We start from the raw sequence: 17,011 nt of genomic DNA, 5'->3' as shown, positions 1-17,011 counted from the left end.
CAAAGCGAGAGCCACCTATGAAACAGCATGTTATGTGCCCGCAGTAATGTAAATACTGTCTGGCTTTTTACATCAGCATGACTACCTCCAAGGTATCAGTCAAGATGAATGGACTTAGATAGAGGACATACACTGACAACACACAATATTGCTTAGCGGAGCAGATCCTACACGAGCATACTCTACAGCATGACAGTCATGACCTGGTTGTCACTTTCACCACATGTACCATCTGAATTCTTCTCCAGACACCAGTTTCTCAGAATGCCACACATAGGAACTGGTGTTACAACTTGTCCTTTGTTCTAACCACCCCACCTAGCCTTAATTTACATTAAGTTTGTTGGTTTCAGAATTTCTTCTCAGTAACTCTTCCTTTCTTCACTCCCTTTTGGTTCTGACCTTTATTTCCCCTCTCTTCCTCCCTCACCTCCTCCATGCACAGTGCATTTAGCTTTCTGCTCTTATTAACTCCTCATGCACAATGTTTTGTCAGAAATCTCTGCTTGTGTATTATCCTATTTTCCACTTTCAAACTCTCAGATTTTCATATCTCATCAGGTGCAGCCTTAACAATCAGTCTTTCCTTCTCACTCATCTGGTAAATCTCCACGACCCAGGGTTTTTAGTGACTTTTCTGAACTCTCCCGATTTCCTGAATCTCACCAGTCCTGCTCCTTCATCCCTCTTCAACTCTTCACCCACAAGAAAGAAACACTGGCTCCAAAAACAGCAAATCTCTGTACCTGTATATGTGTTCTCCCACCATCACTCAGTGAGTACATTTTTTACCCACATAACTCTTATTTTCAAAAATAGATTGTTTTCTTTTAAATTTTGAATTTAACAGTTTCATGCGAAATGAACACAGAAGAATTAACATCTTTAAGTTTTTGAACAGTGCAAAATAACACACAATTGCTTTTGAGTGAGAAGATAAGTATCATTAGGTATGGAAAATCAGGGTTAGTATAACAACAATATGGACAGGATGGACTGCTATCCACTATGTATAGTAGGTATTGAGTCACATACATTTAAAATAAAAAAGGAATATTAAAAATGTTTTAACTTTTGAATAAAGTCCTTCTTCTGAATTGGAAACTCACACACGTTCTCCCAAGCACAATTCATACACATTTCAGTTACATATCTGCTGTCAATTTACACTGAATGAACATCACACAATGGTTACCTTTCTAATAAAGAAGAAAGTATTTTGTATACAGACATAAAAATAAAAAAATTATGCAGAGTAAATTAACAGAATTTACAATGTATGCAGAATATCATTAGATAAAAAGGAAAGAATCACAAACATTTGCTTTTCACACCATTATGGCATATGCTATCTATCAGTTCATTTTCAGAGTTTTAATCTCCATAGTGAACCATTTTTTGTTTGCTTTATCATGATGATTATGTGGCCCGGAAAGTTTTGCAGCCATCTTCTATGGTGTTCTCTAAATACATATCACTCGACTTTGTTTTGTTTTTGTTCTGATTTATTTATTTTCATAGCTTGTCTAAATTCAGCCACCTTTGGCTGTATTACATTCTGCAGTTCAATTGTTTACCTAAAATTATGTTTACAATTTGAACTTTTTGTGTGATAATGATTGTATATGAAAGAACAAAGTCTATTAATAATCTTGATGCATATCTGTTGCTGGAATTTTTACTTGAGACTGAAGGGTCCAGGATAAGAATGAGCCAACTTCAGTTTTATAAATTTTACAGGACATTAATATTTCTGTTTAAATCTATTCCTGGGCTTATAATTATGTAACAATATACACTTATTTTACAAAATTGTAAACCTTGAGTAATATTCAAAAAATATATAACAATGTCATAACACGTGTTTTCAAACTTTCATTGCTACATGTTAAGAAGTTGAATAAGGAAAACTTATTCAATGAAAGAAGGGGGTGAATACATGAATTCACAGTAGCATAAACACTGCTTATTCCTTACCTGAAGTAAGAATCAAATTATATTTAAAAAGCAGTTAAAGATTGCCTGTTCTGACTGAGAGAACTTCAAGCAACAGGTAGACAGTGTAATGTAATTAACTGTCAGAGATAAAGTTTATTTCATCCAATGCCCACAGGAAAGAGTTAAGGTAATTTCATTATGTTGCCAGAAAATGTGTTTAATTCACTTAATTATGAATATTTTCTTTTATGATAAATAATGGACTCGTTTAAGATGTTAAATGCTGTGTATTTATATATATTTATTTATATGTATCTTTGGAGTTTTTATGGTCAGTAGACCCAAAGAATCTAGAATGCTGGAATGTCTGCAACTTCCGGGCACATGTTGGCTTTCCGACCACTCCTTTGTCAGTATTGGAGGGAGATGGACATGTTTATGTGACAAGTGCAGTATAATGGATGTAGAGTATCAATGTTCATAGTGAAAATGGCGTAGTTACTAACAAAAAGAACAAATAAATATAACTTTTAGCTGAAAATATTTCAGATCCGGTGGTGTTTATTTCAAACAAGAAGAAAACCGAGGCCATAATTATTGGAATGATAATTTTGCAGACAAAGCTTCGAGAAACCCCTAGACAAATGAGATCTGCAGTGTGTAATCTTTCAGCAGCTACTAAAAATAAGTCTTGCTGAAATTGTGCTGGAACTAGTTGTATTATTCTAATTCAAAAACACATGGTGAGAGTGTGGTCCTACCACAATATACCGCATAAGATTCCACAATTTTTCAGTTATCTAAGAAATGAGATAGATTGTGGGAGTTGCCAGCAGAACATCCGTAGACGCACGGTGAAGGATAGCATTATTTTGTGGCGGCGTGCACAAGGGACAGATTGTGTATTCTTTGATTATGTATAATAGTTCTGTTGTCATTAATTCAATGTTAATATGAGCTTTCTGTTACAATAAAAAATAATATATTATAGCCTAACTACTTTGTGAGTCTTTCTGAAGATTGTAATAAGTAGTACATGGCTAAAGTGGTGACCTCGTATAAAGAATTTCGTTGTAGATGAACAAATGCAGCCCAGTTCAATTTTGTTTACAGCGAGATTGGCGAGCCCACGTGGCACACAGAGTGTTATTTGATCAGCGCGACATTTTGCTAAAGAACATTGAGGAATTACGACATGACATTAAAGAGCAAGGAAACGCTGTGTTGAGTTTTTCTGTGCCATCAAGTAATGGACTTTTGACAGAGAACAGTAGCAACATGAAATTACGCCCACCGCAGTTCATACCTGATAAACCTGAACTGTGGTTTGCAATGCTTGATCTGACCTTCCAGCATCATAGCATTGTAAATGAAGAGATAAAATTTATGATTGCCGTTAGTGTGTTTGACAATAAAACAGCAACGATCAGCGCAGACAGATATAATACTTCAGCTGCAAAAGTATACGTGTTTTAAGCAGTTTCTCATTGAGCAACTATGTCAGCCAGTGGAACAATGTATCCAGCAAGTATTGAAAGGCAAAAAGATAGGAGATAAGTCACTTTCAGAATTTTGGCGGCACCTGGGAAGTTTAGTCAAAGACACTGAGTTGCCAGATACGACACTGCAACATGTATGGCATGTGCACTTGCCAGAGGCAGTTAGAACGGCTGTGGCACTCTCAGACACACAAGATATCTCATCGTTGATTTCATCAGCTGACAAGTTCTACACCTCGTTAGATGCAGCACATATGTCGACGTTGATGTTCGAACACAACAGTACAGACTCACAGGAAATGGCGGTGTTACAACAACGCCAACAGCTGGACATTTCTCAACAACTGGATGACCTAAAAAAAAAAAGTTGATGGATTGAAGCAGCAGATTCGACGTTGCTCGGAGGCAAGACAGGCACAAACAAGAAGAGCAAGGAAGATGACATTGTGTCTAAGAAGTGTATCTGCTGGTACCATCGATGATTCAGAAGCGAGGCGATGCACTGCACATCACCCTGCAATCACTCAAATGGCGACAGCGGCTGGCATTAGGCGCCGCTGGTCGCGAGCACCAGCGCCTACTGTTACGAGGTGAGAGTGACAAAGGGCAGCTATAGGTGAGTAACCTTTCTTCTTTACCTTCACTGTCCCATTGGCTGTTTGTTACAGTTGTTAAGTCCAGCCGTGCTTATCTAGTCTACTCAGGTTCGGACGTTAGTGCATTGCCTATTAGAAACTGCGATGTGAAGCTCCCTCCATCTCAGTCAAAACTCACAGCAGTAAACCAGATGTCGATAGCGACTTATGGAAAATGTCAGATAGAGTTAGACCTTGGGTTCCCTGAAAGTTTAGCATGGAGTTTTGTAATTGCTGATGTGTCAGATGCAATATTGGGTGCAGATTTCTTATTTCATTATGCACTTGCCATATCTATTAGGTCAGTGAGCATTCGACATGGGACACAGTGCATTAGAGGCACCCTTTCTTATTATGCTCGGGAATCGTCCATAGATCCGACAGTAGGTGGTCATCGCCGCTTCACCCCGTAAAGAAGAAAGATGGGACTTGGAGACCATGCGGAAATTACAGGGCACTAAATACTCGTACCATCCCTGATCATTATCCAATACCACATATAAGGTATTTTAGGCACGCACTTGCAGGGGCGACCATTTTTAGTGTCATTGATTGCAAAAAAGCGTATCACCAGATACCGGTCGCACCTGTTGATATACCGAAGATGGCTGACACGACATCATCCGGTTTATTCGAATACCTTCGCATGCTGTTCAGGTTACAAAATGCGCACAAACTTGGCAGCGTTTCATTGACAAAGCCCTCAAAGGTTTACCATATTGCTTCACGTACCATGATGACATCTTTGTTTTTTCGTTGTCTGAGGAATTGCACGTACTACATCTAAGGACTGTTTACCAACGTATTGAGGCGTATGGCATTTCGGTCAATGAATCAAAGTGTTTACTTCGACAACGTCAGGTGCCATTCTTGGGCTACTCAGTGACAGCAGCCAGTATCAGCTCACAGCAAGACATACTCGACCTTATCGAAGAGATGACTCGCCACATCAACTATCGCCAACTACGCCGGTTTCTTGGAACAGTTAACTTCTACAGTCAACATCTGCCTAATGCGGCGGCCATTCAAGCACATTTGACGTCAGCACTAGTTGGCAAGGATGCAGTAGGCAAACGACATTTACAGTGGAAATCAGAGATGCAGATGGCATTCGACAAGATCAAAACCTGTCTGGCATATTCGGTTCCTGAAACTTGACTGGCAAATGTTATGGATGGGAGCCAGCAGGCAATAGGTGCAGCTCTACACCAGAAGGTGGGAAACAATTGGGAGCCCCTAGCTTTCTTCTCCCACAAGCTTACATCATCACAAGTAAAATGAAGTGCCTATGATAGGGAGCTATTGGCAATTTATGAAGCCATCAGACATTTCCAACCGCAAGTAGAAGACAAATCATTCACTGTTTTTACAGACAACAAGCCAATTACCTTCACCTTCAGTAAGAACAAGGATGGTTGCTCACCACGACAATTTAAACAACTAGAGTTTATCATCCAGTTTACGACAGACCTGCAGCACGTAAAAGGAGCTGAGAATGTCGTCGCAGATTTCCTGTCTAGGTTGAATACAATCTCACAGACTATTGACTACAAGGAAATAGCTGCAGCACATGAAACAGACCAGCAATTTGCTAAATTCTCTCATGATAGTATGTCCAGGTTACGCTTGAAACAAATACAACCTACTTGTGAACACTTCCGAGTTTGGTGTGATGTATCGCAAGGAAAACCTTGACCGTTCATACCTGAGAGATTGCGACGACAATTATTTGATAGCATCCATGGACTGGCTTATCTGCGAATAAACGCCAGCATCAAACTAATGACAGACAGATTTGAGAGGGCCAAGATGGGGCAACACATGCACAAAGTGGTAGGAAACTTCCCACTTATCACACAATGTTTCACACATGTGCACCTGGACATCGTGGGACCGCTTTTGCTGTCGGAAGGTACCGTTGTCTCCTCACTGTGGTGGACCGCTTCACCGGATGGGCAGAGGCAATTCCGTTATTGGATATTTAAGCAGAAACGGTGGCATGCATATTTCTTTCATCTTGGATCACACGTTTCGGCTGCCATTTACATGTCACCACAGACCAGTGGCATCAGTTTGAATCAATGTTGTTCTCTGAATTGGCTAACCTCTGCAGATTCCAACATCATCGCCCTACAGTGTACCACCCAGCAAGCAATGGGATGGTGGAACGCTGGTATAGAACATTAAAAGCTGGATTAATGTGCCAGGCACAATCTTGGTCGTCAGCGTTACCACTAGTTTTGTTGGGCCTATGTACAGCATTTAAAATAGATTTAGGGGCATCCACCGCAGAATTGGCTTATGGTGAACCCTTACGAATGCCTGCAGAATTGTTCACCAATAAAGAAGGGGCATGACAGACTGAATTGCCGTTTACATTGCAAATGGTACGCGAGCATATGGCCAGACTTTGCCCATCTCCTGTCTCGAGACATGGAGCGGTAAATATGTTTGTGTACAAAGATCTACACTCATGTACACATTTGATGCTATGGATGAATGCTGTCAAGTCACCACTGCAGCCTCCATATTCTGGACCTTACATAGCTCTCACAGGATGAACATACCATGTAGACAGATCTAAATGGAAAGAGTCAAGTGGTATTATTGGAATGGCTCAAACCTGCACACATGTTACTGACTGAAGAGGACACAGAGGTCAGGCACCAAGCGCCACCTGCCACACCACTGGACCAGGATGACACCACCTCACCACCACAAGAGGAAGCAGTATCGTCACTACCAGCAACAGAAGCTGAAGAAGTACAACCAATGCCTTCAGTACACGCAAAAGCTGGGCGTCGGGTAAAATAAAAATACCCCTACATTCCCAGAGCTTCACTCTATTGGAGGGGGGCTGTGTGGGAGTCGCCAGCAGAACATCCATAGATGTAATTGACAGGATTATGTATGAGAGGGTGCTGAATTTCCTAAACAAATGCAAGATTCTAACCAATGCACAGAATGAGTTCAGGAAAAATTGGTCTACAGAAACAGCGGTATATCACTTCTTGGAACAGGTTTTAGCTGCAGTGGATATGAGGACTTAAAGTGTGAAATATTTTTAGATTTATCCAAGGCATTTGTCCTCATCAGCCATAATATTTTGCTAGAGAAGCTGTATAGCTACAGAGTCCATGCAAAAGCATTAGCTGGTTTCAATCGTATCTGCGCAACAGATTTCAAAGTGTTCATGTATTACATAATGGCACAAAATATTACTCAACATATCAAAAAGTCAACTGTGATGTACCCCAGGGTTCTGTTCTAGGCCCTCTGCTCTTCTTAATTTTTATTAATGATTTTCCTAACCATCTAAGCAGAGCAGATGATACAAGCCTTTTTAACAAGGGAGGTAGTGAAGCTGACCTTCAAGAAAAGATAACTTCAACAACAAATTAGGGAGCTGAATCGTTCAAGGACAATTATTAAATATAAATGGCAAAAAAACCAATAGAACAAACTTCTTTTACAAATTTATAGGTGTATGGCTGGACAATAACTTCAGAGGGGAAAACGATGTGGAACTATTGAATAGAAAACTTAGTAAATACTATTGTATATTAAGAAAATTTAAAGAAAACTGCAGTTGTGAAACAGTATTATGTGCCTACAACTTTTACATATGTAGTAACCTATGATATGGTACTATATTTTTGGGGAATACAGGTTTTACAAAAAATTGTTTTAAGCTCCAAGAGAGAGCTATTCTTATTCTGAAGGGTGTTGCCTACAGAGTCCATGTAGAAGACTCTTTAAGGTGTTGAAAGTTTTGACCGTTCCTCATTTATTCATCTATGAATCAACATGTTTCCTGAAGTCAAATCAAGAATTCCCTTCTCCAAACAGTGAAGTACACAATTATCAAACCAGAAACAGGCATGATTTCCATACATTCAAAAGCCCTGTACCAAAATAGTGTGATGTATCTACCCAAAATAATGTTCAGTGCCTTATCAAATGAAATAAAAAGGTTACAAAACTTACATATTGATGAATTTCTTTGCTATATGTACAGACAGTGCTCATCTTTTGATTTTTCTGTATTAACCTTCATTTATTTTCAACTTGCATGTAAAAAGAAGACAAAATATGTAAAGTGTGATTATGGAAATCTTAAAGAATGAACTGTTATTTCCCTTAGTGGCTTTTTTTGTATAAACCTTGTAAATTTTGTTATCTTGCATGTAAAAAGAAGACAAAATATGTGAAGTGTAATTAAGAAAATGTTGAAGTGTAACTAAGACAATGTTATTTCCATTAATTGTTAAAAATATAAATCATGCTCTCTCTCTCTTTCTATATGTCAATTCCTGTATCATGTATATGATAAAATGGATGATAATAATTTGAACTGAATTGACCTTCATGAATAAACAAATACATAAACCTAGATTCAAGCAACCTAGCACAAAAAGCACCCAATGTACAAAACATATGACAATAATACACAGTTAAAGTAACAGATTTTTTAAATGTATATCTTTTCACTTCAAAGAAAATTTATGATCATGGACAAAAAGTAATATGTACGATATAGACATGAATTCATATCTGAATGAAAAATTAATTTTATCATCACCTAATGGTGGCTACCTTGCCCCTTGATTTAAAAGCACAGATTGGTCCATATTCATAGCCTTTTTATTTTTATTTATTTTTTAACCTCACGTGTATAGGTGTGTTGAACTCAAAATTAAGTATGTACAAATTTTGCGGCTTTCCTACCTAAGAAGGACTATTTTATTTGCTGGTGCAACAATTTGCCATGTACAGTTCAGCATTAAATAACCATCTAGTTGTATTGCTGATTTTGGAGACTTGATCAATCCAGGAGCAGACATGGCACCTCCACATGCTGGAATACAAACAGAAAATCAAAGCTGGTAATTACTTAAGTTGAAAAAATGAGCATTTGTATAGGACAGTATTTAAAAATAAATACTGTGATGTAACCAGTACCTAATACAATTAACAATGACAACAACAAAAAAGGAATCAACTTTAAATAAGTACAGAAATGTTCTTTCAGATACATTTCCAATCACTCATAAAAAGGAATTTTATGTTTTCAGAGAAATCCAGTTGTTACATTTATTTCTATGTTTAATTAACTACAAAATACTAGCTACTGAGAGGTCTTGGAGAACTAAAAGGTAGATACCTTTAAACTTCTACAAATACAACACTGAAATAATAAAAATTAGATATGGAGATAAACTACTAAAAGAGTCAATGAAACGAATTTTTCAAGGCATATTTTATATTTTTAAATAGGAAAAACTTTTAACATTACCATCATGAAAAAAGAAAATACATTCATCAACCAACTTCTGCTTCATTGTACAATTTCGTATATACAAATGAGAAATGCAAATGTTAACACTAGTGACTTTCCCCCCTCTCACCATACTTACCATCCTCAATATTATAACCAACAAATTGGCCACCTAGCCAACAAGCCTAGCCTGCCTTGTTTACTTAATGCCCCAACACTAAATACAGGTGCACATCCCTCCCCCCCCCCCCTTCCTCCCAGTCAAGAGCTCAAACATCATCCTAATCAGGCTCCAACACCAGAACGACCATGGTCACTATTCACTGCTTAAACTACCATCCATTTCCCTCTCTGATCCTGATATTGTATGTCCATTAACTCTGAACATCTGATCTTCAGTCCCACACCCACGTTCAATCAAACAGCCCTTGTCAAAGATCTAGTTTCCTTCAACTATAATTTCAACTCGAAACACCAATTCATCCCCAAATACAGAAACATAAGCAACAGAATGAGCAATGAACCCTGTCTAGAACAGTTCCAAACAAAAACTCTTGGGATAGATCCCCTCCCATCTCCTCTCTTTTGGCAAAAACCTTCCTCTCTAGGCACCACATGAATTCCAGCTCTGCTTCACAATCTTTCCTGAAAAATATCACCGAAACTCCTAATGTTATACAAGCTGAGTCCCAAATTATCTGTTGACTCAAAGGCAGATCATTTTATCAGCATTCTCCCTGGGGACAAATGTTCCAATATTGTGATTTTGACAATGATAAATATGCAGAAGAGGGGCATTGTCATATCTTGGATAATTCAACATACTAAACTATTTTAATGACCCTATTCTTACCATTTAGAATCAGCTGCAGAAGGTTCGTAAAATACTAGGCTCCTCACAAGGACCCTCAATTTCAGCAAGAGAACTCCTTTCCTCTCCTGATCGTATCTAAATAAATCTCACAATACACAAATACAACCATCCAAACAAAACCATAGTAGTGGACTTAAAGAGCTCCATGTCTGACCAGCATCTACAACCCACACAGACTTCCATCCTACATAAAAGATACTAACCACTTCCTGAAATATCTCCAATCCATTACTAGCCTTCTACCACTTGGCACCCTCTCTTCCAAAGGGCACCTGTAAATCTTCCTTAACCCTCATTTATTGTCATCATACTCAACTTCATCCATAACTATAATTACTTCACCTTTGAGACCTACAAACAATTCACAGATACTGATATGGGAACCAGGACGAAGAAGGAACTATTAGTTCCAAAAATCATGATACTATATGTATTTTTATATGTGTCTACTGGTGGTACTGATATTTTGACTCATGAAAGTAAGAATTAGCTAGCATTTCTGTTTGATATCTTTTCAGTTAAGTTGATAACTGGTCAATAAGAAAATTCAGTTTGTGTTTCTCGTTTGGAAATAAGAAACTGTATTACCTAGCTGGCTTAATAGTAGAGATGTGAACAAAATCTCTTTAAGTCATAAAATAAATTAGCTTAGGTATTTTGATGTAAAACAGTACTAAAATCATATCCATATAAATTTATCATCAAGAAGAACAGTGTGACTTGCTGACTTGGATTGACTATGTGGTTACTAATTTTAATTGGGAAGAATTAGTGGGGAGATCTGTTGAAAACTTCCTCTTGTATCATAATGCTCTATGCATAGAGATAAAGATAGATAACAAAATAGTAACCAAACGAACACTGTTTTTAGCCTTGTTTCACAATTTATTATGAATGTTATTGCATGACCTAGGTTTTGGGTTATAAGCCCATTTTCAAATACATTACTTGAAAATGGGCCTATAACCAGAAGCCTAGGTCGTGCAATAACACTGTTAATAAATTATGAAACAAAGCTAAAACAGTGTTTGTTTAGTTAATTTGCAATGTTTCACCAAGAATCCACAACTGATTCCATTAAAACAACAAAATAGTGTCACAAGTGACCTAATCAGTTACAAAAGAAAAAACTGATCATACTAATTATATGGAGATGTTTGTGTACATAGACAAAAAAGAACTACTTCCTAACTAAATAGAAAACCTTCAGAAAAACAAAGAAACCTCTGAAGAATGTAAAAGCACAGTATTATGCTCATCAGACTACTGAACCTAGTAACAATACTAAAACAGCCTGGAATACTATGCAAATGCAACTCACACACACAACAACTGCAGTCTCAGACAACTGAAACCCCACTGCAAGCAGCAGCACCAGTGCATGATGGAAGTGGCAATTGGATGCTGGTAAGGAGGAGGCAACAGAGAAGCATTCCCCTCATAACTCAGTGTCACCCAGAACTGGAGCAACTCAATTACATTCTTTGCCAGGGTTTCGACTACCTCTTGTCATGCCCTGAAATGAGAAATGTCCTTTCCACTTCTCTCACAGTGGTATTCTGCTGTCCAGTGAACCTACACAATATACTCATCCATCCTTACACAAATCCTGCTTCCAATCCCTTACCTCATGGCTCATACCACTGTAACAGGCCTAGAAGTAAGATGTGACCCATACATCCTTTCATCAACACCTACTCCAGTCCAGTCACAAACATTACCTCTCCCATCCAAGGCAGGGTGACCTGTGTAAGTAGTCATGTCATCTACAAGCTAAGCTGCAACCAACAAGTTGTCTGTCCGCATCAATGGCAACCAACAAACTGTGGCCAATAAACAAGTGGACCACCCTGTTGCTGAGCACGCTGCCTAAGATGACATCCTTCATTTCAATGACTGCTTCACAGCCTGTGCCATGTGGATCCTTACCACCAATACCAGCTTTTCTGGATTGTGCAGGTTATAGCTCACCCTGCAATACAGTCTATGTCCCCATAACCCTCCTGGCCTCATCCTTTGTTAGTCAGTGTCCTCACCCATCCAGCCCCTTCTCTCTTCCCATTTCAGCATGACACAGCCATTATTCCACCATCACGCCCAGTCTTTTTACTTCTCTCCTTTTCCAGTATCCCCCCCTCGCCACTTCTCCCCATCCCACTGTCTAACCTGCAGCACTACTCTGTTTACCAACCCCCCCCCCCTCTCCTGCATTACTATACCTCCCCCTTCCCGGCCAGCAGCCTCCTTGGCCCCACCCAGTCACCACTCCCATCATGTGCAGTTGCTGCTGCTCGCAGTGTAGTTTCAGTTGCCTGAGATTGCAGTCATGTGTGTGAGTTGTGTTTGCATGTGTGTGTGTGTGTGTGTGTGTGTGTGTGTGTGTGTGTGTGTGTGTGTGTGTGTTTGTGTGTGTGTGTTTCTGTATCTGTTGTTGCTGAAAGCTTTATTTCTGACAGTCTTTTTGTTGTGCCTATCTGCGACTCAGCATCCGTGCTATATGGTGAGTACCAAGTGTACTTTTCATAATATTGTTATATTTAATTCTGGATTTTTTATTATTTATCTAGGCCTAACATTACTAGATCAAATGCAGCTCACAACTGAGCTAACTCTTTTTGTAGAAAATAATGGAAATTCATCTCACACTAAGTTGAATTCTTGACTGTTCTTCAACAGCTTGCACACTTCCTTATTCCAACAGCAAATTTTTGATGTCAAATATTTGGATTAACATAAGTGCTCAGTAAAAGATAACGACTAAAAGGTTTCTAAATCTGATTTTATAATAAAACAGTATGTAAATGAAAATTTTTTGCCAAAAATTGTGTTAATTTATATGTACCTCTTATGGCTAACATTTCTGGTGATGAAATTTATTTGCAAGAGAAAATAAATATTAGTTACAGATGTTAATTTGTGAAAGAAAACAAAATTTGAAATTTTCTGACAGATTGAAGTTGTGTGCCAGACCAGGATTCATACCTCTGATCTAGGCAAGGGATTGCTCTACCAATTGAGTTATCCAAGCTCATCTCACATCCCATCCTCTTAGCTTTACTTCCATTAGTGCAAATTCTCCAGTCTCTCAAATTTCAAAGAACTTCTCCTGCTAACCTTGCAGGAATGCCTAGGTCCCATGTTCGAGTCCCAGTCTGGCACATTTTTTAATCACCCAAGAAGTTTCAGATCAGTGAACACTACACAGTAAACTAAAAAATCATTCTGAAAATGATCCCCACTACTGAGGTTGAGTCATGTATCTGTGATAGCCTTTCATACAGGAGTGTGAGTGCTGCAAGAGCAGCTAAAACTTTTATTTTAGTTAAGTCCAATGATGCGATTTTTTCTCCCTTCACAATCTCAAAAATCTCTCCTTGTGGGTAGCTAGGTCCTGGAATTTACTGTTAATGGCATACTGATATTGAAGACACTTTGAAATAACCTAACGACATGTATGAAATAAGTATAACACCATGTCACTTCATATATGATTTTTTTATAAGTTAAAACAATATACAATCATTAAATTAAATTAATGTGTTAAAAGGCTGCCACAGCTGTACCCATCTGGTGGTCAACTCTTCCACACCACGGGCAGGCCATGTGGACAGCTGCCCCACCAGGAGGATGTGCGTAAACGACTTTCATCAACACATAAATATTTCCTTGTATGGCCTGGCTGTTAATCACTGAGTAACACATCGCCTCCACGACATTTAGGGGGGCTCAATCTCGCTGACAGGCAGCGTGCCTGTCATAGCAAAAAGTGCAGTCGATGGTGTACTGTTTTGCTATGCCAGATCACGTCCCGTTGCTGTGCCACAAGGTTAGCTATACATCCCCAAGACTGCCACTAGACTGTGAAAAGTCAGTTAAACCTACACCTCAAGGTGGCAGCACCAGGAGTTGCATCTGGCTGCAACACCAGTTCTGTTCCAGTGCTCCCAACTGGCAGTACCAGCAGTTTCATCTCATCACTCCACAGTGGCATAACAAGCCTAGTTTGTCCCATTCTGCACCAGCAGCACATCATCTGTCATACACCAGCAGTACTGGCCTAATAATGCCCCAGGTGTTCACACCATTCATGTAGACACATCACAGAAAACATCACAGGAGAGATATTTACATTCTATGTAGTTGTGTAGTTGTGTTAGTAAATTTATTCTTCTGAAAGTGTCTTTACACCTCCTCAGTATGAGGGTACTTCAGTCACAATGTTTAATTCAGCATCCACAGCAAAGTGGTTCACATATGCTTAACAATCATCCACCATTTTGTATTTTATTTTAAACTAATTTTCACTATACATATACTAAATATACTATAACAGCATGGTAGAGCGGGTGTCAACAGTGACACCAGTACTTGAACGATGAACTCTTCTGCTGCAGGATGGAATGTGTGGCATCTGTAGAATGGGAAGTGCCAATACTGTGATGAGCAGAGTCATCAAGGCTTTTTCTCTAACAACATACTTTATTAGCACTGCTTGATGACTGTACCCAGGAGCTGGGCAGTGGGTGGGGACACTGAGGCACCAGTGTGCCACCTCAGGAGAAAAATGACCGGCAGCATGTGTGGTCATGCAGATGCAAGGCTGGAATTAGCTCAGCAGCCCACAAGCTAATGCCTGGACTCGCGTATAAAGGAAACTGTCCAAGGTAGTCAGCAATGGCCTGCAATCATCCCACATCAAATCCTGGGCCCTTGAAGCGTGCTGGAGTGATGTCGATGACACTATTTCAAGACCCAGAAATGCTAGGTGTAGCCGGAGGCTCATAGACCAGCAGCTTTGGCTAGCTGATGATGCTGTACCATGAGGTTGTAGCTGCTCAGCCACACACTGGACCAACAACTTGCTTGGAGATTGCCAGAGCACCACAGGAAGTCAGAAGTCCAAGAACAAGTACTGCTAATGGCTGAGAGGGGAGTATTTATATTCACTTTGCCTGGGTGTGTTGTGAGAAGACCTCACTTCCCACAAAAAATGCAGCTTTGGAAGCACAGTGTTGTGCTGTGGCATGTGACAACTAGGTGATTTACAGAATGCTATTCCAGCATTGTTTTAGCAGTCGGCTGCAGGATTTCATGAGTGATGGGGCAACACAACCCTCGGCTGATTGAGAAGTCTGGCCTGCAGTTGATGCTGCAACTGTATATACTTAATCATGTTGAAACACCTCTTTGAAACATGATTTCTGACACTCTTCCATTTTAGTTCACTATCATCTTCTTTTACAAATATTCATGGAATGAAAATATTGATCTCTCTCTCTCTCTCTCTCTCTCTCTCTCTCTCTCTCTCTCTGTGTGTGTGTGTGTGTGTGTGTGTGTGTGTGTGTGTGTGTGCTTTAAAATGACTCACATTCTCCTTGTGGTAATATGATGAATCCCATATAATTGAAAATTGATTGCTGGATGAAAACATTAATAAAAGTAGTATTTGTTCTAGCACACAGTTCTGCACAATATGAGTAATTCCATTGACAGACAACAGTCTCATATAACCAATATATAATTTTCAACATTAGTAGCACAAAATTACTTTTGTGTGGGATGGGAAGAATCGGAACATATGAGTAGGCAGTCTTTAAGGAAAAACACAGAAATCTTTTAATATATTCGCTGATTTATTCCATGGTTCGGAATATGGGGGGGGGGGGGGGGGGGGGGCACCTGGGAAAGACAACACTGTCTTCTCTAGCCAAAGTAAAGAGAGTGGAGTGGGGAACACGTTGCCATGCTGGGAGCTGTTAGCAGAGAGTGTGTCCATTCTGGAATTGGCACTTTGCTCCAGTCTCAAAATGCCTCACATGATTTACTGCAACACTCCTATTGATCAAGAACTGCAGGCTATGGTTGCTAAGTGTTCATTGCTTAGCAGTTCTTGCCATGGGTACTATGCTCAGCTCATTAGATGGCACTTAGCTGTGGAAGGGTGTTCTATCCAAATAACAGCTCTTAACCTGAAACAAGTTAAGTCTTCCAGTTCAGAAAATTTTGAATGAACTATGCTCAGTTCTCTTCAGACAGTTACCACCTGGACACTTCATTAACCTGTTCACAGAGTTGTTAATGTTGTTATCGCTCATTGTTAACTTTGTTACAAACATAACATAAATCAATACCTTCTCCAATATCAGTCCTTATTGTATGGAATCACAACCCAAAGAAACTTTCACAACTAAAAACTGGTAACATTTCTTGTAGTTGTAACGGATCTGGGAGATGTATTATTTTCAACTGAAGATATCGACACCGAATTTTGTGGGCGAAGTGGTGAATATTTTTCTCTTATATTTTTATCGGAATTTTTATAAATTATAATCTACTTATTTTTTATGTTAATTTACTATTATGTTTAAAAAATTGCAATATATTGATTGATATTGGTGGATATGACGAACAATATCAAAGAGACTTATTACAAGCGGAAGTTTGGGTGTCGAGTAGAATATCTTTGAAGCTAGAGTCATTCTTTGTCACTGGTAGAGTCGGCTGTGGTCGGTTGAGACGCAGTCGTGGAACAAAGTTGTACTTCCCTGTGAAATAAATCGAAAGTGAATGATGAACTTATGAGTTTTTCGTATTACTTTTTATATCAATTAGCAGCAAGCAAGCACAACCAGAAAGAAAAATGGTATTAGAAACACCCAAATTGAGGCACACACGGTGAACAGCAGAACTTCTGCATCCAACAAATGGCACTATTGGAATCATACTCATAGTAGACAACTGAAGCCACCTGTAGGAATTTAACTATTATATACATATACAAAAAAGT

The 17,011-nt window shown here is 39.1% G+C and overlaps 1 protein-coding gene across 1 annotated transcript in view; it reads right to left on the bottom strand.

Annotated features, from left to right (window-relative positions):
* The window catches only part of LOC126285431 (cubilin-like), a 1,398,426-nt gene that overhangs the window by 99,946 nt on the left and 1,281,469 nt on the right, over positions 1-17,011 (bottom strand). Inside the window, exon 57 of the mRNA XM_049984811.1 lies at positions 8,801-8,930. Within this exon, the coding sequence (XP_049840768.1) occupies positions 8,801-8,930 (130 nt within the window). The remainder of the gene's footprint in view (positions 1-8,800; positions 8,931-17,011) is intronic.

The sequence above is a fragment of the Schistocerca gregaria genome, chromosome 8 (assembly GCF_023897955.1).
Source record: "Schistocerca gregaria isolate iqSchGreg1 chromosome 8, iqSchGreg1.2, whole genome shotgun sequence".
Taxonomy (NCBI): Eukaryota; Metazoa; Arthropoda; class Insecta; order Orthoptera; family Acrididae; genus Schistocerca; species Schistocerca gregaria.
This window is presented reverse-complemented; position numbering and strand designations above follow the sequence as displayed.